This window comes from Ooceraea biroi, chromosome 8, assembly GCF_003672135.1.
Source record: "Ooceraea biroi isolate clonal line C1 chromosome 8, Obir_v5.4, whole genome shotgun sequence".
In the NCBI taxonomy this organism is placed as follows: domain Eukaryota; kingdom Metazoa; phylum Arthropoda; class Insecta; order Hymenoptera; family Formicidae; genus Ooceraea; species Ooceraea biroi.
Window position 1 is genome coordinate 12,736,814 of NC_039513.1, and position 26,295 is coordinate 12,763,108.

At 46.6% G+C, this 26,295-nt stretch overlaps 1 protein-coding gene across 1 annotated transcript in view; it reads right to left on the reverse strand.

The window, feature by feature from the left end:
* LOC105276377 (neurogenic locus Notch protein) overlaps positions 1-26,295 on the reverse strand; it is a 237,979-nt gene that overhangs the window by 176,577 nt on the left and 35,107 nt on the right. Inside the window, exon 2 of the mRNA XM_026971668.1 lies at positions 16,243-16,321. Coding sequence (XP_026827469.1) covers positions 16,243-16,321 — 79 coding nt within the window. The remainder of the gene's footprint in view (positions 1-16,242; positions 16,322-26,295) is intronic.

A 26,295-nucleotide genomic window follows, 5' to 3' on the forward strand; every position in this document is an offset into this window, starting at 1 on the left:
CTAACTGCGACGGACCGCGCGCGCAATCGCGGGGGGACACTTGCTTTTCCATTCCGGCGTCCGGATTGTATTTCGAAAGCTCATCAAGAAACAGGATCTTCGACGAGCACTCGTGACGAGAATATTCGCATGTGCTCGGAAGAGATAGAAAGAGAGAGAGGATCATATTCAAGTCGCAGCTCCGAGTTTAACGTAACTTCCCTGATCACGATCGCGATAGGACGATAACGAGAAACTCGAGTGAAATAAATGTAATCATCGATGAGAAAAAGCACTCGGTTAACTCACAAATCCTGATTTTGGTGAAATCAAAGTGAAGCAGGAAACAACAAATAAATTTAATTAAGATTCCTTCTTATAGCGACAAACCGATGTCTCGAAAGTTTTTTCCAACGAAAGCTTTGATCCGTTGAACTTTGAACGAGAGCACACAGAACAGATATAGCAGGAAGGGTGCTTTGCCGTCTTTCCTAATTCCGAGGGCGAAGGGGGAGGACACGCTTGCAAGACGCAGACCGTGGCCCGAGGCGTATAATCAGCGTTCCTACGGTTCTTCCATGGTACCACGGTGTTTCGAACGCCATGCGCGCAGGCTACCACCGCATGGTGCTCATCGACATGACAGCCGAATATCATGCCTAGGCACAGAACATAGAGCAGGACATAGACGCGGAGGGAACGAGGGGGGGTCCTGATGCGCTCCTGCCGATTCTAAATGACGCTTTAAACGGGGAACCTGACGGAGAGACGCGCACTCGCCGGTTGGACGGTAGCTTTTTCACCATCGCCGTTGTCAGGATATCGCCAGCGGAGAAAAGGAGCCATGAGGGGGACGGGGGAGGCTCCCGTGCAATTACACCGCAGGTGGCTGGAGCGCGATGACTTTGGGGCTGCCTAATCGGGACACGTCGAGCAGGAACACGTGGTGATTAACGGAGATGCCTCCGGAAGGGTGTTTTCGATAAACGCCCGTCTTCGCCGAAAGGAGAAGAGCAACCGGATTGTTCTCCATGGTGCACCGATAATTATCAATCACCCAACGCTTTCGGAAGATTACTCCGAGTGCTTAAGGCAAGGGGTTCTATTTTTGGCTTAAATCACACGCGCGCAATGTGCGCATGCATACGAGCGACGAACATTATCAACGACGTGGTGACCGTCCACCGAGTCATTAACATAATTCTCGAGAAATTGCAGGCGTCATTCAGTATGCACATAACGTGGCATGAAGTCGAAGCGTTTAGGGACATCCTTAGGGACGGAACAGACGCATGGAACTCGTCTGGCACTTTCTTCGCTCGGGACCGGAATGTATAGAGCGTGATGCTGACGCGCGATGGCAGTTCGAGTTCTCCACTTGCTCACGAGTTTTCTCTTTTTTCTTCAGCCGTAAACGGACAAGCCCGGCCGCGGACAATGCGAACACGAGAGCACGGATCCGCTTTTTGAGAGTGCGAATCCCATCGGCCAGCAACGCACAAGAAAGAGAGAACAAGAGAGGGCGAGAGACGAGGATCTCCGATTTGAATTCGCGGCGTAACGAGAAACGACGGACGAGGAGCGAGCAAGATGAAGGAGAGATAAAGGGCGGGGCGTGGGAGGGCTATCCGTTGCGGCCGGATAGGAATTACCATGCGAAAGGAGCCCGACCCTTCCAAAAGCTTATGTTTATTTCAATTACCGTCGTTTCCATCCGAGCCTCCACTGGAATCGCCGAAATAAAAAGATCGCGGGGAGAAGAGGTAGGGCCGGCAGGATGACGCGGATGACACGACGACGACCACGAGGATGACGATGGACGACAAAAAACGTCGTTTCAATGTTCTCCGCAGCCGCTGAACCGCTCGCTCTTTTTCGTCCTTCTTGGCGATCCTCATCGATTGGGCGATATATTAAGAATCCCGGATCGTAGCAGCGACATTTGGATTCGGATTCGAACGCGCTTCCGCGCTGAACAACGCGCGGATCGGGACCGAATCGGGGACCGCACGAGTAGCACCGCGCAAATTAGGGCGACCACGACGGATCTGATGAAACAATAACGCGCGAACACGGCCCGCTTTTCGCCGAAGAAATGCAAATGGCCCGCCGGGACCCCGAGGTGTGTCTCCCCATGTTGTGTCCACGCACCCCATGATATCATCGGACGTCGAACTTATCGCGAGCAGTGCCGCGATAAATATCGCGCGACAATCCGAGGGACCGTTGTACGGCCCGGCTTACGCTAATCTACTCCGCTTTTTGCGATTCCGGTGCTCCGTTTATTCGCTTCGTAACGACCTGCTGCTGCTCTCATCCTGTCTAATAAAATCCGCGATCAGGGATATCGAGATAAGGGCCTCCGCAGTAGCACCTGCTCGCGAAAAAACGCTCGTGGGAACTCGGAAAAACCGCGAGAGAACGCGCAGATCTGTCATTGCCGTTTTGCACATATTAAAATTGATTCACATATCGATTAAACCTCGATGCAATTTCACTTTACGTGTGAATTCGCGAGTGATTATGGAAGACGTTTGCGCGAGGACTACTTTGAGAGAAACAAAAATCTAGGGAAGGAGGTCGCGGTGGACGTAAAAATGCCCGATCGTAATCTGCTCCGATATTTTAAAGTAATAAAGATACGGTAAAGTGATACGCGTGCTTTCGATACAGGCGAACGGCACATAAACGCAACTAATTGGATTTACGTGTCACTTGGGAACGATTTCCGCAGTGACTTTTAATAAAATGTAACAGTACATCGGTGGATGCACCGATTCCGTTTTCTACAACTGGATTTTATATTTACTGCACAGTTGCGGGAAAATTATGCGGAGCGCTGCCGTTTTCGGTATTTGGGATTGCGACACGTTAAATGCGCTCACGATCAATGCGCGATCAATGATTTCCTCGATCAACTTTCCTGCAATATCGCGGCTCGTTAACGCCGGCTTCTGCAACGTGATTTTATCGCGTACATGATGCAGATGCATCGAGCGCAGGATCGCAGGATATAGATCTACTTTTAATATTTACGCGTTTCAATTTTGTAATCTAAATGCAAATTGGAGCGAATGACATCAAGTGTAATTAATATCGTGATTGCGCATAATTAAAAAAAAACGTCGAAAGTTTTGCGTTTGTTAAACTCTTCATGAATCAGAAGATATTCGCTCCAGCTTTTCATAGAGAAGTTGAACCTGCTTCATTATATTAAAAATCTGTCATTGTATAAATAATTATCCGCGTTTGGGGAGGTTTGCAATAGTCGATGGTGTAACAATGGTGTACGTTGTAAAATTTACAAAAAATCCATGCATCTCCTATTAATTTAATTAAAAACTTTGTCAACGTTCCAGATGCAGGATATCCCATTTTCATTAATTTTAGTCTAATTGCACCGAAATTGTCGGAAACATCGCGTTACACTCGGGGCCTACGTAACTTCCGCAAAAATCTCAGTCGCCATGGGAGCGCGCGCGAGTTTCTCACACAGAATGGGATATTCCCTCGCGGGCGAAAGACGCCGTGCGAGGAAAGTCGGTGAGACTGTCAGATGGAGATTTAACGTGGTATCGCAACATGTTCTCTTATTAACCTATTGAACATTGTGCAGGCGCGTGATTACGACGCGAGACATACGCATGAACACGGCGATTTAATTACGGCAGCGAATAATCTCGGTCAAACCGTCTGCCTGATATATATGCCAACGAATTAAGCTTTTTAATTCACGGCGCTCATGAATATTATCTGCGCGACTATTCGAACGCTTCGTATCGCTGCTCACGCTTCGGAGTAATGTTCATTCATGCCCGCGCTCCGGCTTGAGAAACTTTTCTGCGCTCGCACAATGTGGCATAAAGAGTACGCGATTAGTCATCATTAATTAGGGAGAATACATAATCCGGATCTCACGATTGCTTGAGAAATGAATTTGTATGCCGGACGAGAATCGTAATATGCGCACCGGGTCATGACCAATTTAACCCTTCGACTGCGCGAACGCCGTATGTACATGTGCAAAGATAGAGATGTTTGCAACAGGAACAAGCAGAGTTTTGAGTGAATAATGGATTGAACTTGCTCGCTCGTTAATTTATGGTGTCCCTATTTTCAGACCCGAATGGTAATGATAAATCCGACCGAGATGTCGTAATTGCGGCACGTTTTTCTCTGTCCCCCTCGGTAATTTCAGAAATGCTTTTTTTCTGCTTGGCAGGATTCACGTCTGCAGGTGGACGCGCCTGCCACGGATTTACGTACGCGATAGAAACGGCACAGGAAGCTCGGGAAAAAAGAATACGTAAGAGATAGTAGGACGAGAAGAGAAGAAAGAACGTGACACGAAATAAAAGGGGGCCCTTAAACGGTGTTCATGGGGGTGTCGTGGAGCGGGCGCCATAAAGAAAGTCGAAAAACGAGTTGCAGGCGGACTCGACATCACCATCTCGTCGGGCAACGATCATTTTTACTGCGGACGGTCTGTAAGACGTGCAGTCGGTCAAAGGTTTCGTCGTATTTTCGTGCTGGTGGAACGCACGATCGGAAACGTTTAATCGACAGGAAGGTTTAACGACGTTCCAATCGGTGTTCATGACCACCCTTGATACTCAGAAAATGCCGAAATATCATGACAATATTGCTCGAAAGTCTCGTACTTCGTAAGTGTAACTATTAGGTACAATGATGTTATTACAGTAGAGATAACATCTCGATCGCGTTGCATGGAATCTCGAAAAATTTCGATTCATTAAACGATCGCGACGTGAATCGAAAGAAACGTGTTCCAGACGTCAGAAGAGATGCGGGTCCATTAAAAAAGTGTACCATAATATCGTACGTAATATGCAACAGCAAGTACAATGCATCCTGGCATTGAAGTTACCGAAGTAATAAATAATCGTCCGGCAGAATTAGCACGTGTATACGACACGTTTGCCGAGCACGCGCTAAGATAGACGTTCATCCGTCCTCGCAGCTTCGTAATAAACCGAATGGAACATTTTCGCCATGGTGTCACTTATTTCGCGGATGCGTGTGGAGGCGATGGACGCGGCGCAAATGTCAACGTCAACGCACGGGAAAAAAGGAACGGTATGGAGGATCGCGGGTCGCCTCGGGGATCGTTAGGCGTACGTTTCTAATTGGTGCTAAATAATGCTTTTTTCCCGGTCCCTCCGGGAGATCTGCCAATCCTACTGTCCGCGCGGGCTTCCTCGAACAGACCTATTACTGTACGACAATATTCGCGTTGGCAATCAGCACGTCGGTGCGAGAGGACAACGGTTACGTTCTCCGGGCGCTTCATTATGCACGTCGTCGACAACGACCACGACCAAGGAACGCGACGACGAAGACGTCGTCGCCGCCTCTTCGACTCGCCACTAACGAGGAGACCACTCTTTGACCGAGGTATTACGCTAACGTCCGTAAGACGTGCTCCAGACACTGACCGACACCACCGCCGTCGAGGTGCCGACCAGTAAATGGTCTCAACTCGAGGACCGATGGCTCGAACAGTGCCATTTGCACCGGCAGCTCCAACTTTCGCACGAGGCGACGAGACAACTAGGTTTCGCACTTGTGTAGCTTCTCTGGAAGATATTAAATGTTATTCCGCGTAGTACAGACGGAAATTTTTGAAATTTTTATCATTTTTGGGGATCAGATTTTTTATTCTACATTATTTGCAGATTAATTTTAAGTTATCGGTTTTGCAGCATTTCTAAATTTTCTGCGCATTTTAATTCTGGTAAATCCATCGATACAAGACATCTCAGAGTTGAAAAATTGCTTTGCGACTCTGTACGACGAAAAAATCCGGGTTAACCGGTTAACCATCTACGATACCGTAAAACCAACACGGAACGTGAATGATCTACGTCGACGAACGGAAGAATACCGTGGTAACCGGCGGACCATCCGTTTTATTGGACGCTTCTCGTTACTCGTCCAGCGGAAATGGTTGTGGAACGTCGTAAGCTCGTCTGCTCTCATGAGAACGAGTGAAACAGTCTCGCGCGCGCGCGAGGTATTCGCAAATAACACGTTTCGAAGGGTTGCGGAGGTTCTGCAAACATTTCAGGCGCCGCTCTCTTATCCCGCGCGCTGTAGACCTGCGATATACTTCCAGGTCTGAAAAATTTCTCAGTCCTTCACCTTCGCATTCTCCGTAAGGCGAGCCTTCGGGAATTGAGCTTTCGTATCGGATGAGAATTCTACGGATCACAGACTAGCCTCCGTCTACTGAGAAGCGATCCTGTTTAATGTAACGCACACGTGGAAATGTCAAATGACTATAACTGCGACGCTTATGCAAGTCTAAGCGAGTCTCGAGAATAAAACCAGAGTGCAACGCAATCAGTGTCGCATACTGGCGACCTGATCGAGCGTATTAACGCCGCTTTCGTTTCGTCAAATTACTTTACGAATACGAAGCGGAGCGAGCGTGCCGGAGACCGGTACCTTAATCGATACCTCGATGAATATTCAATGAGCGGCGCGATATAAATCTTCAAAGAGCCTTCCTCCGCGAGAGCGCGTGATTCGCGCGCGCCGCGAGTGCGCAGCGAGTGTTGCCGCTCGCACTCGCAGCGAGCGAAAAAGACGTTTGATTTCTCGGAGCGTCTCTCTCTCTTTCTCTCGAGAGTGCAACGCGGCCCGCTGAAGCGTGCTCGCAATCAGCATCATCGCACATCGATGATGGTGGTAGCGACGACAAGCCAACCGGCGATAATTACTAGAACAGCATTCGTTGCACGAAGCAGCCGGAAAAAGAGAAAAAATACCCGGGTACCACGAGAAGCAGAGAGAGTCGTGAACCCGTCATGGACCCGGTCGGTCGGCCGGTTGCTGACGACGAGCCGCCGGCCGGCAAGACAAGCGGTGGAAATGAATATTGTGCGCGGGCGAGGCGCACCGAGAAAGAACGTGGCGGAGAGAAAGAACGGCGGGCGGACGGGCTTCGGCTGCGCTTGAATCTATGCGGATGTCGGGAGGGAGTGAGAGACACTGGGAGGAAAGAAGAGCGAGGGACTGGGGAGAAGAGCAGGAAGGAAAAGAAGAGAGACGGCGAAGAGGCCTCAGACTGAGCCAAAGAAAGAAAGTGTGTGTATGTGTGTGTGAGTGAGTGAGTGAGTGAGTGAGTGAGTGAGAGAGAGAGAGAAAGAGAGAGGAGGGGGAGGAGGAACGAGAGAGAGAAAGAGGCAAACGACGCGACGGCGAGGGGGCCCCATGTGACAGAAGGAGCACCTCTCGAACGAGCGACGAGGACAGTCGCGCCGCTCGCGCCTCTGGCCGAGGTGGAAGAAGGGCAAAGGGGGACCGATTACTCGGGTGTAGGGAGGGCACGACGGGGTACCGAAGCCCGGCGCAAGCGCGACGGGCGTGGGAACGCGCGCGCTCATGCCCAGCCAATCCCTCGTCCTCTCCCTCGCGCAACGAGTTGCTCCTGCTGTTTCCGTCCTGCTTGTTCTACGGCTCTCTTTCTCCCTTTCTCGCTCGCTCTTCCATCCGGTCCGTCCTTCTCGCACCGCCTGACTCCGTCTCGCTTGCTCGCTCGTGCTTGGGGCCCGCTTCGGGCCCGCTCGCTTCCTCTCCGTTCGCTTGGGGAACCGGCACCGACGAGGATCGCCGATCACGGCCGAGCGTGCACGATCCAAGGCCCCTCGGGCGCGCGTTGTTATTCGTCCAGGGGTGCTCAGTATCTGGGTGATCGCCAATGCAAATAAAGATAATACCCGGCGCACGATAATATCGCGTAATTACGCGGCATACCGAATATAATTGCGCCTGCTTTCCTAGCGCTTCGTTTATGAGCGTCGCCGGCGCGACTCGCGCGGACGACAGTTGAAATACGCGCACATGTTTACTCTCTACCGGGGTAGTTTACTCTCTAGGGGTAATCTATTTTGTCTGTAGGTATCCTAATGAGACAACGTAATTTAATGACTTACTAGATAGAATGCATCACGATATTACAAGCATCCACATTTAAATACCCAAATAAATAATAATAATGCTACAGATGCGATCATTCGTTATTCAATTACACTACAAGTATAGAAAACTATTTTCAGCGTTGCGCTGCACTTTTCTCAGACGCACTTTCATTAAGAACTAGACGTACGCAAACGAGGACCGAATGCTTTTCGAAAATACTGGACTGTTCGTAGGTAGACCACGGAGTCTCGCAGTCGCGATCAACACGATAGATCATTTGGCGCGGCCTCGCGTTTGTACCGCCGTTGAGCACGAGTAAATCGTGCAACGCGTGCACGCGTGCTGCGATGACCGGCGACACGCGCGTGCACGCGCGCGCACACGGACACGAGCTACGAGTCCGCCAGAATGCATGTTAATGCATAACGGCGCTCACTCGCTCGGCGGGGTGCTCGGGGCGAAAAAGAGAAAAAAGGGACACGTATTTTGACAGCGCGCCGTATCCTTCGTCATTCGATTCCTTCTCTTTTTTTTTGTTTTTGGTCCCACCGCGACTCGGACTTGTAGAACAAAGAATATCGCCCTTTGCCCTTTTGACCGCGCCGAGTACTCCTCCTCCCAGGTTCACGAATGACACGGGTGAAAGCGCGATGCGTCAGTGCGCTGAAATTATGGGACCGTTCGAACATCGAATTCAATCCAATTGCGCAATCTCTCGTCCGCGATCTTCCACGAACGATGCTGCGAAATTGTGGGACACCACGTCATCCCGTGTTATCACATTGTTATATTAAAGTATGAGCTACTTTGGGACTCTCCGTAATCTCTCTCCAAGTCTACATCGATATCGAGATAATCTTTTATCTTTTATTAAGATAATTTTTCGGATTGATATTTTTTCTTTTTTTTCTCAATGTTTTTGTATTTAGATGTGAATTAATCTCGTAATTTTGCTGTCCGATTTTAGATACGCTGCGAGAAGATTGACGAATCATCCAAAGACGAGGGACCACGAAAACGACGTGCAGCGAGATTATTCTGCCGATTAGTTCCGCGATTTGCTGCCATGTTCGTACCCCCTGCAACAAAGCACGCGGGAGGGGAACGAATTAACTTTTTATCGGTACGCCATACGGGTAATCTGCCTCGGAGAGTTCCGCGGAGTTCTGACTCCTTCAGGCATTCCGCGGCCGGCGAAAAAGTCCTCGATGCGGAATGACATTACTGTGCTCGTAATCTACGTAAATCGCAGCAACGCGCCGCCGCGACCAGACCAATAACTTCCCAGCGAGCGAACGTAAAAGCGTCCCTCTTTCTCCTCGTTTCTCTGCGCGCCGGTAGAACAGATGGCAATGATTACTGCTAATGACAGCCATCAATTCATGGCGCATTCGTGCGGCCAGGGCTACCGTACGTGTGTCGACACGCGTATGTGAGTGCGTGCGCGGGGAACCAGCCTGGCGACATCAAATACCGGCGGAAACGAGGCACCACGCCAGGCACACGCAATTTCGGCGTTGATAAAGAAATCGCACGAAAAATGTCGGCAGGAATCAACAGGAATTGGTGCATGACTGATCTGGCTCGCGTACACCCTCAGAAAGGATTTCTGATAACAAGACGAAAAGTATTCTTGACTAATTTAATCGTATTACAAGTATAAAAAATATGAAAATAAAACAATTTTTAATTTTAATCAGTAATTTCTATTCTTCTCTCTCGAATTAAATAAGATTGTCTTACTGTCGCGAGACAAGAGTAACATATACAAATTTATGCTTATATATTCTTGTATGTAGAATAATTTGATATTAGGCCACTTTATAGTAGGCTTTGTCGATGTCGACGCATCATTTTCTCACAGTCGCTCGTCGACTCGGCGCTTCTGCGTCCTTTATTCCGATAAAACGGCCAATATTTATGTGTTGCAATCGAAAATCGGGAAAGTGTTTCTGTTATTTACAATGAATAAGTGCAATACTCTACAAGAAATATTAGAAGATATGGAAATGTAAGTAAGTATACACAATATACTTACTTGAGAAATAAGATTCGAGATAAGACATTTCCATATCTTTTAATATTTCTTGTAGAGTATTGCACTTATTCATTGTAAATAACAGAAACACTTTCCCGATTTTCGATTGCAACACATAAATATTGGCCGTTTTGTGCAGATTCTACAAATTCTCTTAGAAGAATAGAATAAGATGTCTTTTAGATCTCACAATATTCTTAAATCAAGAATATTTTGAACTTGCTAGAAATTTGTATCTAAATCCTTCTGAGAAAATGAATGAGATAGCACCAAGATTATTTGAATCTAGATTTTCGAATTTTCTATTCAAGATTAAAATATGCTTCTTTTCAATAATAAATATGATTGTCGCTATAGCGATCTTATTTTATGATAGATTAAAGAGTAATAGCATTAAGTCCAGAAATCTTTTCTGTGGGTGTACGACCGCGGGAAAAGTGCGTAAACTATGTCCCGCACTTCCGCTCAGTGCGAGGAGCAATTGAGGCTCGACATAGTTTAAGAAAGGATGCGACATGATAAAGAACACGTTGTAATTATTTACGTTACGGGATTATCCCGGAATTATGGTAATTAATGCTAATTACGATTCAGTTTCCATAGTTTCCGCGTGGATTGATGCAATAATTAAAATCCCGCATTTACACTCTTGCACGGGTACAAGGGTGGCCGCCGCTCCCGAGGGGGTTGGAATCACTTGTGCGGGGTGCGCCGCGACGACCGATAATGGACGCGCGCGCGCGGGAATCGAGCAGCCAACCAACCACCCTTCCTTATGGCATACAGAATTTGGGATACGCTTACAACAGGATCGCCGCATTATGCGTACGGTGCGCACGTCGCCCTGCCGAAGGGTTGCGTGCACCTCGTCATCCGTCATCGCGCATATGTTGCACCCCGCGATCAACCCTTGAGGGGCGAGGAGGGAAATTTCCCGGGTTAACGGTCACAGCTGCGCCCAACTGGAAACTCGTTTCTTCCGCTGCCAGGATTAAATTAGTCTCGATGCTTCAAAGATTAGTGTAACATCCGAGAATTTGTATTCCATCTTATTTTTATGTTCTTTTTTATTTTTAATTATCCGTATTATATATTATGTATAATATTCGTGCATCGAGTATTTTTATATCAATCATGGTGAAAAGTTTTATGCGAATATATGATGAACGAGAAGATGCCAACATTTCTCGTTCGAATATCTTGAAATATTATAGGCGCAAGAGTGCAACAAAATGCAACAATCCGATCGAGAACCGATGTGGGTAACTCGTAGTCGGAAATGGAAGAATAATATTGTTTCTCGGTGGCGAAGCATTCGATGAAAGATTCGTCCGGCTAAATTCGACAGACGTACACGCGGCTGCCACGCCACGTGTCCCGCCACGTGACCTGTCCACACTTGATGCCGCGGCGTATACGCGCGAGCGCGCCCGCAAAGAGACGCGGCGGGCACGTTGCATTTACCGAGAGCGCGAGATTCAGCCGTGGGGGTACACGTGTGAGCGTACCCCACACAACATAATGCATTGATACGCACGCCGCATACGTGCGATGACGAGGGGTCACCATCGCGCAAAAGGTCCTTTATTCCCTGCGGGGTGGAGTCTCGACTGGCCACATTGTCAAGTGGCGTTGCTCAAATTTGTTATCATATTGGATTATGTTTTCAATGCACATCAAGATTTTTAGTAATGGCACACAGAAGGAATCACCGATATATAATAAAATATAATATAATATAATAAATAAATAAATAAAATAAATATAATAAAATAATAAATAAAATATAATAAAATGTCTCTCCTGTAATTCAATATTTTCTTACAACGTTTCATGTTTTTCACCGTCCCTTCTACGACAATTATTTCCTACGCCATTTGAGGAAATACAATAGATTTTGCGTTAATGTATCTGTGTCTCAGTCGAGATCTGCGTCGAGCGTGCTGCTTTTAGATAAACGAGAGTCAGAATCCGAGGCTGGGTCCATTTAGCGCGCGGTGAGGATGCGGACCAATGAGCTTTCGCGAATCGACGATGGTCTTCAGTCTCGACGCGCATTCAGGAAATTTACTTTTACTGCGCCTCCGGCTTTTTTACGTTCGTCCCGTCGTCGGCCAATTAAGAGCCATTTATACGGGGGATCTCTTCTTACCCGCGATTGCAGATCGTTCGATGCATAAGTACCCAGGGGGGATGAGTGCGCGCGAGCCCGAGACTTCGGCGCTAATAACGTACGTCTCACTGCCCCTTTTTATTCCCGGAGTTGCTCGCGGTCCCATTAAACCGGGGCCCATAGTGCCCGGTCCGTGGTCCGCATTACGCCGGCTGCCCCCCTAATTAAACAATTAACGTATTCTCCTTTCTTACGGGTGACAGAGACCTGAAATACATTCAGTTCGGCTGACCGCCGTAAAAGCGTGAAACCCCATAAAGCCGCTTCGCTCGCGGTGTATCAGAATAATTTAAGATCGGGAACGGTTGCCGCTTGATTTTCCTGGCGCGAGAGACTCGCGATCAGCGTGAAATGGACTTTGCATTATCGCGAATCGAACTTTGCCGCGAAGTAATTGCTACCAAGCTGAAAGCTCGCAAACGGCTAAATTTGCAGCATTTCTTAATTGGCAATCCATTATTCTCGCCGTATAAGAGTGTAACGTGCACTGAAGAGGAAGAGAGAGAGAGAGAGAGAGCGACAGAGAGCGGAGAACAAGAAGACAATAGATAAGTTAGCAAGATATGGATTATCGGAATAAAGTAGACTGATTTATGTCGCATTGTGTAATAAAATGTAAGTCATTTCCTGTCAAAAGAGCGAAAACATGTAAAAACGAAGAACAGAGTGATGAATACAGCAGCGATAAATGATTAGAGATTTCAACCGATCGAAGACGGAGGGATGAAAAGAATATACGAACGACAGCAAAGGGTAGATTCGCTGAAGAGAGGAAACGGACGGCACAAGAAAGAGGGAATGAAAGCTCGGATAAAGATATAGATTTCTTGATATAGAATGCACTCTCAGGAGCGTGGAGCGCGAAATCCGTCCGGTGCCTCGGACGCGCCGGGGTCGCCGGGGCATAACGGTATTAATCCGAGAGTTGCAATTAATACTGATACCGCGAACGTTGCGGTAGTGCGGCACGTCGCCACGGCACCGTATCTTAGATTACGCGAAATGAGATAGCCGTGCGCGGTCAGGTCCCGCATCTATAACAAGTCCGAGAAATATTGCGGTACACGCGGCGCGCGTTATCACGCGCGCCCGTAATCGCACGAGTCTCGTTAATCCACGGCCGCTTACCTGCGCGGATTGTCTCGTAAAATTTCAGGCTTCAGCTCCGTAATCGATTTCGTAACTAATTCCGCATCGAGATAATCGAAACGGTACACGATACTGACAGTTCTTAAATTACGGACGCGGTCAAGAATATAAAGAGAGAGAGCGGAGTAAATAAATGTTAAGGAAAAATTGATACTGTAGCGCTTACTCATAAAATTGTTAATAATTCCTGCGTGATGTAATGGACAAAGTTCGTTGGTCTTGGATGAGAGATAAATTTCGCAAATATTGATATAACGATGAGAATGATGAAAGAGGAGCTCGACGCTGTCTTCCGCGCAGCTGGGCAATGCAAATCACAATTATTGTTACCGTGATGACATCGCGAGACAACCTCAAGCCTGAGAGACATATTGTTTCAATTACGCTGGACAAGCCATACAGAATCGTACAGTGGCTGCAAAAAGCAACGTTGTGCTTGGAAACGCTGGGAACGACAACTGAAAATCGGTGCTCCGAGAAGCCGTATTTTCCGCTGAAAGAACAATTTTAATGAAATTCATCATAAACATAACTCATAAAATAAGCCTCTAAAACAACATATGAAAGATCGATGAAAAATTAATTTAAGTAACAAATTATCCCGGTATTCATCGCTCTTCGTCACTTTCCATAATATCTATTTAAAGAACTTACAGAACACCGGATATCCACATCAGATAACAATAGTTAAACATTCTTGGATACATGACTCGGATACGCCACTGTTTGTGCGGAAACCGCGAAGGACGGATATACCTGTAGCGAATACGTGAAACGACGAAACCACCATGGAGCATCAACGGACCACGGAGGCGTCGAGCTGATTGATACAAAAGCGAAACCTACGAGGGCTGAAGAGACAGAGAAAGAAAGAGAGAGAAAGAGAGAAAGAGAGAGAGAGAGAGGAAGATAAAGGTAATTTAGATGCGTCGCCGGGTCACGACTGCAGACTATTACCGCTATTACCGGATCCCGGCCCATCTCTCTCGTTCCATCCCATTCCGTACCATCCCACGCCATTCTGTTGGTATGACGTTCCGCGCGCGGTGAGCCTAAGCGTCATTTCGCGCGCGATCGAAATCGCGCGACGACCGGATCGCCGCAATTGGAGACCCGTTGATTTCCATCCGAGGGAAATGCTCGAGCGACCGTTCCTGTCCGCATCGGCGATGACAACGACGAGAAACGCGTACGAAATCGCCGCGAGCGACGCGAGGAGTTCTCGAGAAAATCGCGCGCGACTTCGCGCCGAGGGGATGTCATTATCGCGGACTTGCGCGCGTTTCTGCCGAAGCGTGTAAAACTCGATTCGCCAAGCGACCGGTCTGGTAATCTCCCGCGCGACGTGACAACGTCACGCTCGTCCTGAGCTAGGCGTAACGTAGGAACGGGAAGTCCGACTGCTGAACTCCTCGAATAATCTCAAGCAAAAAAAAATAAAAAATATCGACGACCACGTAAACAAGCGCGAAACGAAAAATCATTTGACAAATTTAACGAATTAATTAGTAACGGCGAATCTGAAATGCACGAATGAAGAATGTTATTGACACTGTTTTTGCAGATTCTCTTTGGTATTCCAAGCAGCAGCGCTCGAGGGTGGTCGTCCGAGTTTTCACGCATCGCTGGCGGGGAACAACCACCCCGTATCGAACTACTAAACTACTGCCCGTCGGGAAATCATGCGCGCCACGTTCATTATCCCGTATTTCGAGCGGACGATCGGCGGAGGAAAGCGGCACGATAATTTTCCAATTACCCGTGACGGATCCGCGCGAGCCCTTCGGCGCTCACGTAGTACTCGACGTCGATTGCGATCATTCGATCCGGCGTGAGAGTAGAGAACAACAGTAGAGAAAGAGAGAGAGAGAGAGAGGGAGCAATGAGCCGCGATGTCTTTTGATCACGATCAAGAGCGGTACCGATTATCTACATGTAAACTGCAATCGACGAGTAATAATAGTCTATAAGTAGTAAAACTATTTAAAAACCAAATCCGACGAAATCGCTAGAAATATTCCGGATCTTAGAAAGTCAGGCAACTTCGAAAAGATACCGCAATTTTCTCGAGTAATGCGAACTTTCCCCAACGTGATTTCGCGTCGTGGAAGTTGCAACTTGCAGTCCTCCGGCGCCCTTCCGTCCTTCGTCCTTCCTTCTCTTTTCCACGGTTTCTCATCCTTCTCGCGTGGGAGGCGGCGAGACGTCCGGTTCTCTCGCCTCCTCCTTGTCTCTCGTGGTATAAACCCACTCCTACCCTCCTCGGTATCTCTCCTTATCCCCTTGTACTACTAAGAGGGCCGGTCGTCGATCGCCAACGTGGCGTGTAAAGGTGCGTTTATGCTACACGAGCATCGATGAACGAATCGATTCGTTGTAATACAAACAGTGATCGAAGGAGAATCAATCTCTCGTCCGCGAACGGAACCAATTGTAAAGAAAGATTCGTACACTCCCAATCGTATCTGATTGGGAGTGTACGAATCTCTCTCTACAACGCAACGGGTATCTCGGTCCAATATAAATCCAATATAAGTCGAATGGCTCTCTCGAGTTTCCTCGCTTCTTCTTTATTAAACAATTTTGATTGTTCCTCGTTTGCTTTACTGTTATTATCACGAAATATTATTACGCACATGGAACTTTAATTCGATCTCCACGCGGCTCGCAACGAATGCGAGCACCCGAGCAACGTAGCGATCGAAATATATATATAATACCGGAATTTATTCGCGATAACATAAATGTTTCTGCCACGAGCCCGGCGCTCGCGCAGCACTAAACGCACCTTCAAGAGCCCGACCGGCCGTCCGCGGCCGAGCCGGTCGTTTCGCGCGCAATCGCACGACACGCACGCCGAACGATCATATGTACAAGCCGACGACGGGGACAGGGACGTTGCAGGCTCGTAATTGCAATAATGGGAGTGATGGAGTGTGACCAGCTGTGTGCTACTCACTTGCAATGTGACTCGCCGCGCGGCGACGACACGCAGACACCTCCGTTCTTGCAAGGGCTGGGCGAGCACGACATGAAACCTGCAACACATCGATGAGGATCTTGATTACTTTAGGTGTAATACAATATTATCCTGTGATTAATCATGCATATATATAATAACACATCAATAAATCCACTCTTAAAAAAACCGTGGTAAATCAAATCGAAATCATTGTTGCCTCTTTTCCGCGACGCTGATTGGTTATCTCGATTAGGACTGTTACTTTTGATAACTTCGAATATTCGCGTTATGCGTTATGTTCAGTTTAGATTACCATCGCGCGGCTGCTTCGCGTGGAGGTTAACAATTTGGGTGTGATAATTGTGCATATAATAAATAATAGATGAATATTATTATTCGAAAACATTATTAATATTGAAAACTAAAATAGCGCGCGCCTGTGTTGTACTGGTAACAATATAAATATCCCAGAACTCCTCGGAAAAAGGAAACAATTTTAATGGCTAGAACTTCTTCATTTATTGATTTAACGAATTTTAAATAATCGAGAACTCTAGGCAATATAACAAATAAAAATATAAATATCTCAGAACTAACCGGATAAAGAAAAAATTTCTATATTATTTATGCAGTTTTAATCAAAACTACGTTCTTTAACGTGTTGCAATATTTTTTCCAAGTGATATAATTATTCGCATATTTGATCTCTATTTTATATAAGGTTCCGATTCAAGACAATGTAAAAATTTCTTAATTCTGTTTGGAATTATACAATGTAGATCGCATAATAATAAATAAATTTCTACGGGCTAGAACCTTTTCATTTCTGGGTTTACAGGATTTTCAATAGCAGAGAACTCTAGGCAATATAAAAATTAATAATATCATCAACTCAGAACTCCTCTGAGAAGAAAAAAATTTTAAACTCGAGAACTTTTTCATTTCTGAATTTACGGTATTTTCAATAGCAGAGAACTCTAGGCAATATAATAAATAATGATATCATTAACCCAGAACTTCTCGGAAAAGAAAAAATTTCTAAGGGCTAGAACTTTTTCATTTCTGAGTTTACGGTATTTTCAATAGCAGAGAAATCTAGGCAATATGCCAACTAACAATAGAAATATCACAGAATTCCTCGGAAAAGAAAAATCTTTTAAGCTCGATAACTTTTTCATTTCTAAATGTAAAAGATTTGCAATAGTCGAGAAATCTTGGCAATATGCCACTTAGACAATTTGGTAGAGTGTGATAATTGTGCATATAATAAATAATAGATGAATATTATTATTCGAAAACATTATTAGTATTGAAAAATAAAATAGCGCGCGCCTGTGTTGTACTAGTACATATAAAATATAAATAGAGGTCTAAAAGTAATAGCAACCCTTTCTTACAAGATATATCTGACGTCTGACGTTAAACGATCGGAACTTTCAGGACATCGTATTCCGCGCGATGTAACGAGTCTCGACGAGGAATCCGTCTTTTTTGTCGCGAATCGTATCGCGCGGGAAACGAACGCGAAGCCTCGCTTATCGGAAACCACGTTGCAATTAGGGTGCAGCCACGGAGCTACGAAGAATGCGTACCGGGAATTCGAAGGGAACCTTTGACACGCTGTGCAAATTGAACTTTCGTGTAGGACCCGGCAAAGGAGACGAAGATAAAGGAATGAGAGAACGCACGAGGACGAACGAGAGGAAGGGAGAAGGCGAAGCGTCTCGTATTCCGGGAGTACCTCTAAGGAAGGGCGAGAATCGAAACCTTTCTCTCACTCCCTCTCAACATGAATACTACCAAGGAGCAAGAGAGCTCGATGAAAATACCACCCGCATCGTGTCCTGCTTTACTGTTGCCGGAACTTCGATTTGAACAATTTCACACGATGCGGCGATGCACGTGCGAGTAAAGCAAGTAGTGCAGCGCAAGATCGGAGAATAAGTCGAAGAGGCGATGATTCTTAAAAATCATTCTGGTGATCCTTACCAGGAAATCCCGAAACCCCGAAAGTGACGACAGCCATCACTGGGGTATGTATTCGCCACTCAAGAGCTCTTGAATTAAATCCGCTGTTGCCGCGTGCACTTCCTCGGCGCGCGAAGAAAAGATGAAAGTTTTACGACGCTCGTCGGCCGGAATTCAGGAACTCGCGGGATTTTTACGTGAGATTTTTACCTCTACCGTGAGATTCAACGTCGACGCGTCGCGCCGCAGAAAAGGGCCAAGCGCGCGATTTAAGGGCTCGATTAACGCTGACCGGCGTGGCGCGTAAAGCACCGCGAGCGGCTAATGCGCGTCGGGCGCCGGTATAACGACGCAGCAAATAACCGCTTAGGGTAGACAAGCAGCGAGACACCACGGAGAGAGGGTGGAAGCCCAGTGTACTTATGTTTTATCGAAGTACACCGCAGTACATTGGAGGGCCCTATGGTGCATCGTTCGTGCGTTCCCTCGGAGATCATGCTAGCATACAAGGCTTCTCAACCTCCTGTCACATATACCGTGTTCCGCCATCATAAACGTTCACCTAATTCGTGCCTATCTGCATACGTGATTAATGCCAAGCTCACGAGGAAGAATCGTCAATAAGGCCATAATGTGCCATAATGAACTCTGAACGAGAGACTTCACGAAGTCGCGTGGGATTTTGCAGCAAGTCGTCGTATTTCACGTCGTCGAATTCGAAGCTGTCGGTAATATTATTTATCTTTTTCGGTCATTAGCATTATTCGGTCATCGCCTCGCTCTCTTACATATCGTAAAAGACGGTCATCTCACAATCAGATACAGGCATGCAAAAATGGCACGAAAAAATTCAAAAGATTCGCTACGTAACGCAAAACACCTGCGGTTTCACAGTAATTTAATAATTTAGGTGGGCTTGCAGTAGGCGAAACTGGCACATATATCCCGTTCTTTCGCACTTCTACGCTTGAGGAACGAGCCTGAGCCTGGGGGCTTCGAAGACTAAGTAATAATACACCTACATCGCTCATATAAAAAAAACTCATTATGCAAATCTCATTCCTTAATTACATCTGTTTACGAAAAACAATTTCATTAAATAACGCAAAGATTCTTCTAACAGATCTTTCCAGGTATTCAACTGAAACAATTTTTTCTACAGATTTCCCAAGATATCACAAGATTTGAAACTCGACAGACAAGTTAGCTGCACGAATCTTTCAAAGCCGACTCATAATTTAATGGCACGCACGCCCGCCGAAGTTACGAACGGTCATTTGCCAGTCAGGGCCATCGGGACGATTCAATCCGTTCGGACTTGACACGACGAAGCGGCTCGAGTGAAGCGCGCAATCAAGCCGATCGTCAGGCTGTCAACGTCGTCGCGACGCAACGCCTGCGAGAGCGAAGACAATCGGGCGGGCGACGCGTCGCAACGCCTGCTGGACCGAGACGGATGAGATCAGTTAAACCAAACTGCCTTCGTGACAAATCCTCCGTTTCCTCTATCGCGCCTCGCGGTTCTCCGCTTTAGTCGTCCGAGAACGCACTTGCGTGCGTGCGCGTCGCTCGCGCTCTCGTCAGCAGCTACTCGCTCGTAATTCGTAATTACGTGGGATGGATAAATCGTCTCCTGTCTCTCTTTCTCTCTCTCACTCTCTTTCTCTTTCCGTCTCGCTTTCAGAGTGATTCGTCAGGATTTCCGGTCGCCGACACGCGCGATTAACATTCGTCGCAGCGCGGTTCGAGTCGAGAGAAACGTTCGTGGTCGAATCGAACAAATTCAAGCAGGACTGTTACATGACTGAACATCATTCGTTATCGCGATCATAATAAATTCCTCGCGTTAGATTGATGGTCGCTAATGTTGTTGATCAAAATAAGATATGTGAGAGATAAAGATTAAAATGAGAGATTATGAAACGTTTTTTGAGTCAAGGCTGTTTACGAAGAAAGCCGATGGAAATTTCAGATCATTATGCTATAAGATGTTATTATTACATACCTAAGTCATTTTTAGTGGTTTTAAAGATTTTTGAAAAAATTACAGATACGCGAATTTACATTGCCAACTACATAATGCGCATTTCACGTAAGCTCGAAAGTGAGATTAATCGTTTTAATTGTCTAATGTCTTTCCTCGCGCAATACGAAATTGAGACGGAGGAAGAGAGGGAGAGAGAGAGAATGAGAAGAGTGAAAGAACGCGCGCGAGCGAGCGACGGGTTATTAAAGAAAGATCGTTGCGAATAGAGCCAACGTACTTAATTACGGTGGTTACGTAACCACCATGGTATTTTCACTTTCAGCCTACGGCGAACAACTGTGTAGCATCGTGTGCGCTCGCACAATAATCTGCATTACTCCCGGGAAAAATGAGTTTAATTGTTTCAATTCCTGAGTAAATTGCCTGCGCGCGGTAGAAAGCCACCGTTGAATTGCGCCTTCCTTCCTGCTCTCGTCCGCGAAATTAATTCGCGCTCGCGCTAATAGTGGCACCGTGCAATTTATCACGAACGCGGGGGACCAATTGCGTCATTCCGAGACTTTGTCCATCTCGATAAGCTATCTCTGAATCACAAAGTCTCCAAGAAAAATGCTTAACCTCTCCGTAAAGCGAAGAGGAAAATTTTGCAGCAACTTTCGTCCCAATCGCTTGAATAAGTTTCAATTAAGTTTATTATCGCGCTCATTCTTTCATTTTTCTTTCAGTATCGCGATTCATTCAATACTCCAAAAATCCCAGAATACATCTCGCGAACGGTAATGCCAGAAGCATAATGCAGAACGGAATTATTCGCAGAGTCGCGCGATGAAGCGCGATAATGAACGACGCGACACAGCCCGAGATTGGAATCGGCACACGCGCGGGTGCGTGCCATCACGCGTGTCGTTGGAATTGCACGTAGTTATGCACGTGTAGTTATCCTCTATCTTTCTCTCTCTTTCTCTATCTCTCTTTCTCCCGTGACATTGCGGAGCGAGTAGTCGCGCTAAAAACCGGCGGCGCGTTTTGCATCGTGACCGTGCGTTCGGTCTCGAAGAACGCGCGGAGCCGCGCACTCGTCGTCGTAAGTGCATGTCGTGCGCTTACGTAAAACCCGATACTCCATGGAGACTTCAGTATAGAGACGTGTACGCAAACATTATGCATTTACGAGACACGGCGCCGAGGCAGTGATGCACAATCCGTTCCTTCTCTCTCTTTCTGCTTCTTCCTCTCGCGCATCTCTTGCGCGTGTTTCCCGCGGGAAGAAGGATCAAGCGCATCGAGCGCGGTTCCCGCATGCGGGAATACGCGCACGCGAGCCCCGATACCATAAATCTGGCGATAAGATTGTATTTTTGTACCGAACGCGGAAATTTATTGGCCGTGTTGCGGCTCTCGGATTTTTGCAAGCAAAGGGTAATGCAAGAAGGCACGATTAAAGTTGCGTTATCATGGCAGATGTGTCTGGACGCGTACACGCTATTTTCACTGGGAAACGGTACATCGTGCCGCACCACAGCGTGCATTATAAAATTGTCAGGATACCGGAGGGGGACAGACAATCGCCACCATAAAGCGACTTTTATCCTCCTGCTCCATCACCGCTGAAAAACGCGCAGACCAAGATCGTTCTCTCACCGGACACGCTATAGATACCGCATTGATTGCGGTTAGCCGAGTTACGCTGTTCTTGTTCGGTCTCTCGAGATGAAATGCGTTTGCACCCGCGATGGAAGTACTTGTCGCAAACGGGAACATCTTCGAGATGCACGACGCAGCTATGTGCATGCAGCAACAGATAATTGAAATTTGACCACGTGTCTAATCGCGTACGTAGGGTACTCGAGGTAAGTGATACAGTGTCAATGCCATGGGCAATAAATGGCATGACAGTTCTCTCTCTTCCTCTCTCCCTTCTTCCGAGAGTATAATATTAGGAGTGTGATTTAGTTTTGAGGGTTTTGCAACAGATGGCTGTAGTGTCAGTTTGTTCCAATAGCTGTTTCCGATAACTGTTGTTTCTTACAGTCTTGACATTATCCATGACATTCAGTAGCGTTATAGCAATAGATGCAATAACAGTCGTGTTTATATCATCGTAAAAATGCAACTTCCGAAAGCTCTTTAGCATTTTCCACATGCGTTGCTTTTGTTTTTTAATCAAAAGAAAACTGCGGCTGACGGTTATAGAATTCTTGTGGAAACTTATGGTGATTCTGCCCCATCAATTAAGACGCGTGAATACTGGTTTAGACGCTTTAAAAGTGGTCATACTGATGTGAAGGACAAAGAACGCTCGGGACAACCAAGAAAGCTTGAAAATGCAGATTTGCAAGCATTATTGCACGAAAATCCAACACAATCCACTTCAGAACTTACCAGAGCATTAAATGTTGATCGTACAACAGTTACGAAACATTTACATGAAATGGGAAAAATTCAGAAAGAAGGGAAATGGGTTCGACATGAATTATCGGAAAGTGCCATTGCGAACCGGTTGAACATTTGCATTTCGTTGATCGCCAGGCGAAAAAAGAAGAGTCTTTTGTCTCGGATTGTTACTGGGGATGAAAAGTGGATCTATTTTGATAATCCGAAACGCAGAAAATCATGGGTGGATCCAGGCGAACCATCAACATCCACTCCGAGACGCAATATTCACGGTTGAAAAGTAATGCTCCGTATTTGGTGGGATAGTGTACTATGAGCTGTTAAATCCGCATGAGACTGTCACGGCTGATCGTTATCGACACCAATTGTACAAGTTGAAGCAAGCATTGGACCAAAAACGACCACCAATTGCGAGTAAACGACGGAAAGTGATTCTTCTTCGTGACAACGCTCGACCTGACGTTGCGTTATCAGTGAAAGAAACACTATTAGAGCTTGAATGGCAAGTCTTACCGCACCCCGCGTATTCTCCATGCGATTATTATTTGTTCCGGTGGATGCAACACGCTTTAGAGGATACACACTTTCATAATTTGGAAGAAGTGCGAAAATTCGTCGACGAATGGATCAACTGAAAAGAAGAGTGATTTTATCGTGGTGGAATCGATCTCTTGCCAGAAAGATGGGAAAAAGTTATAGAAAACGAAGGAAAATATTTTGATTAAGGTATTCATTCATTATCATATTTAAATACATGCGTTTTTGAGCAAAAAAAACCCTCAAAACTAAATCACACCCCTAATACATTAAAGCGAGCGTTCCTCTCTTCCACCCGTCACGCGTGCACGTGTATCCCCTTCATCTCGGGCAGGGAACGGATAGGATCTCGGATCGGCCGAAGAGTGCGTGTACTCTCAATCAGCGTGGGCGCCAATTTCTCGCTCGCCGGTGACTTCGCTCGATCCGCCCACGAGTAGATCAAGATCGACACAAGATCACGATTTTTCGCTTCTTTTTCGAATTTAATATCCGCTCGGGCACTCGTATCTGCTGAAAAAACCACACTCGCTCGCACACGTGCACGATGCGCGATCTGTAGAAGCGGGTAGCGCGAGTCACGACCTCATGGATTACGTAAGGCCGCCACGTGTGCACAGCCCGTGCGCGTAATATCTCGTACCTAAATGCCGAAGCTCGTTCATTCTCATCGACGAACTTCCGAAGCGGATTGCGATTCCTCCTGGATCCAGGAGAGGAGAGGAAGATCCCCTTTTACGTGTCATTTCTCCCAGGGTCGTTGCACCGCGATGTGACGCAAAGCGGCAGCTCGACGTGTCGCGCGCGTTGAGATCGTAAAATCCTCCGCGTACGGTTTCTAAATCAATGGTGCCCATCGAGCAGCCCTAATGCGTGATGCACGAGGACTATCGTTTTTATTACACCACTTCCCGCAGGTATCATGTGCTGTAACCACTGTAATATCGCAAGCGACGAGTGAATACGAGCTGATAAAGGCTCCTTTCTCTCTCTCTCCTTCAAGTCTTGACACGGCAGCTGACCTGCCTGGCGTTCCCTCTCGAAGGATCGCGACTCGGCGCCGAGGGAACGCTTGAACTTTTGCTTCGACAGCGTCTAGCGTACCGTACGGACTCGATTCTACAAGCTGCGCGCGTCGATGAATGAAACTGTAAAGAAAATCTTCAAGGCTCCGCCGAGGCTGACGCGGGTGAGTTAATCCGCCGCCATTCACGCTTTCCTTTCGCGGACGACAGTTAATGAAACTGACATGATTACGGGGACACTTAATGGACGGGTACACGCTATTGAAAAGCGTAACAAGCCGTGAGGTGGAACGAACGCCAGTGAGACTGCCGTCAACTTTTCGTCGTTAAGAGACGCGAAAGATTACGTGTAATTAAAATCAGACTTGCGTGTTTGTATATACGACAATTTTCACTTTTAAATTTACATACGTTTCATTTGACAGTATATATATTTTACCTTCACGTCGGGTGTTTCCCGCACACATTACGATGGCGGATACTCGCGGGGAACTCGTGGTTTCATGTATCGCACTTGCGGTACATGAGCAAGACGACCGCCACACGCGGTGATTTACGGTGCTCAGATTGACACCACCAATGTAAGACTATTGATAACGCCTAATCAATAGAACAGCAATAAATCATTAAGCCATTATGTCGCTAATCTCCGGGAAAGCTGTTGCGCCGTTCATCATCACCCCCCCGGATTAATATCTGTTAACGATCTGACGAGTTCGCCGCTCCGCGAATTTACATCTACGTTATTGTAGTCAACCGCATTTGAGAGTCTAAAAACGTTAAATCCGCTAGCGTTGTCTTGTCGCTTGTTATCTATGATCGCTATTACTATTTTTGATATCAGATCCTTTCATCAGACAATCGCATCGCGTCCTTTCTGTTGCGATAACGGATGAATCTCAAGTGACCGACACTCTTTCCGTCTTATGCGCACGATTCAGGGATTACACCCTCGTTTCGTGTCCTCGTTCAATACCCCGTAAGCCGAGCGAGACCTCCCACACGTCGAATCCTATAACTCCGGTGCGTTAAGCCGCCGTAAGAAAGCCGAGATAAGGGACTCGAAAACACGGAAATCCAATCTCGAAGATCCACGAGACGATGTCATCGAAAGGCATTTTATATATATATATATATATATATGACATGCCACTATATATATTATATATTATAAAGTATTGTTCTCTACTCAGAATGAGCGATGCCTTTTAATCTTTCTCTCTTTCTTCCGTCAATTTCCGTCTTTAGACAGATAATTTTTTTTTTAATTAAACTCGAATAAATCGTAAAGAACTCTAACTTCAATTAAAAGCGATTGATACATCTGTCGCGTTTGGAGAACGTGGTTTTGGAAATGCCATTCCAATGAATCATTCCACATAATTTTATGAAAAACGTTGCAGAAATATATCTGTTCTCTCTCGCAGATTCGAATATCTTAATTTGTCCGAGGAGCGAACAGCTGTACGGAGTGACAGAACGTTATGACGATTTAAAGCGCAGTTTTCAGCGGACAACGTTCGGCGAGAATCATTCTCCAGCAGTGGCATGTCATTAGCACGCGAGCAAATCGTCGCCGGCTGCTTATCAGCCGTGTCAATCGCGCGCCGACGTGCTGCCGATGGTAGACACGTAAATTTCGCCGGTGTGTGGGAAGAGAACGCCACGGACCTTTCGTCGAAGAGAGGCCCCTCGTGATCTTGACAGCGCGATCGAAGAAGGGGCAGATGGATGGAACGACGGGGATGGAAGAGCTGGTTTTACACGCTATACACCGGAGAGGTGAGCCTGGGATATTTTAGACGCGTGTTTTCTTCAGCGCGCTACCTCCTCCGGAAAGATTGTGAGATCGATAAAATAAGTTCTCCTGACGGCGATGTTCGCAATGAGGAGGGTGAAGGTTTCAATATTTAGAAGCTGCACTAACATCTTTCTTCTTAAAAAATTAATCCACAAGATCGCACTTCGAGTATTTTGTTTTACATTTTTTCTGTTGCCAATTGATGAAGCAGCATGCTTGTATAAATATTGGGTCGTCCGGAAAGTTCGTGCCGATTTTTAATAGATGGCGTTGGAACATGTCTGAATATATCAATGTTATTGAAAACATACGATTTATATACATATGCTTAAAGGTGA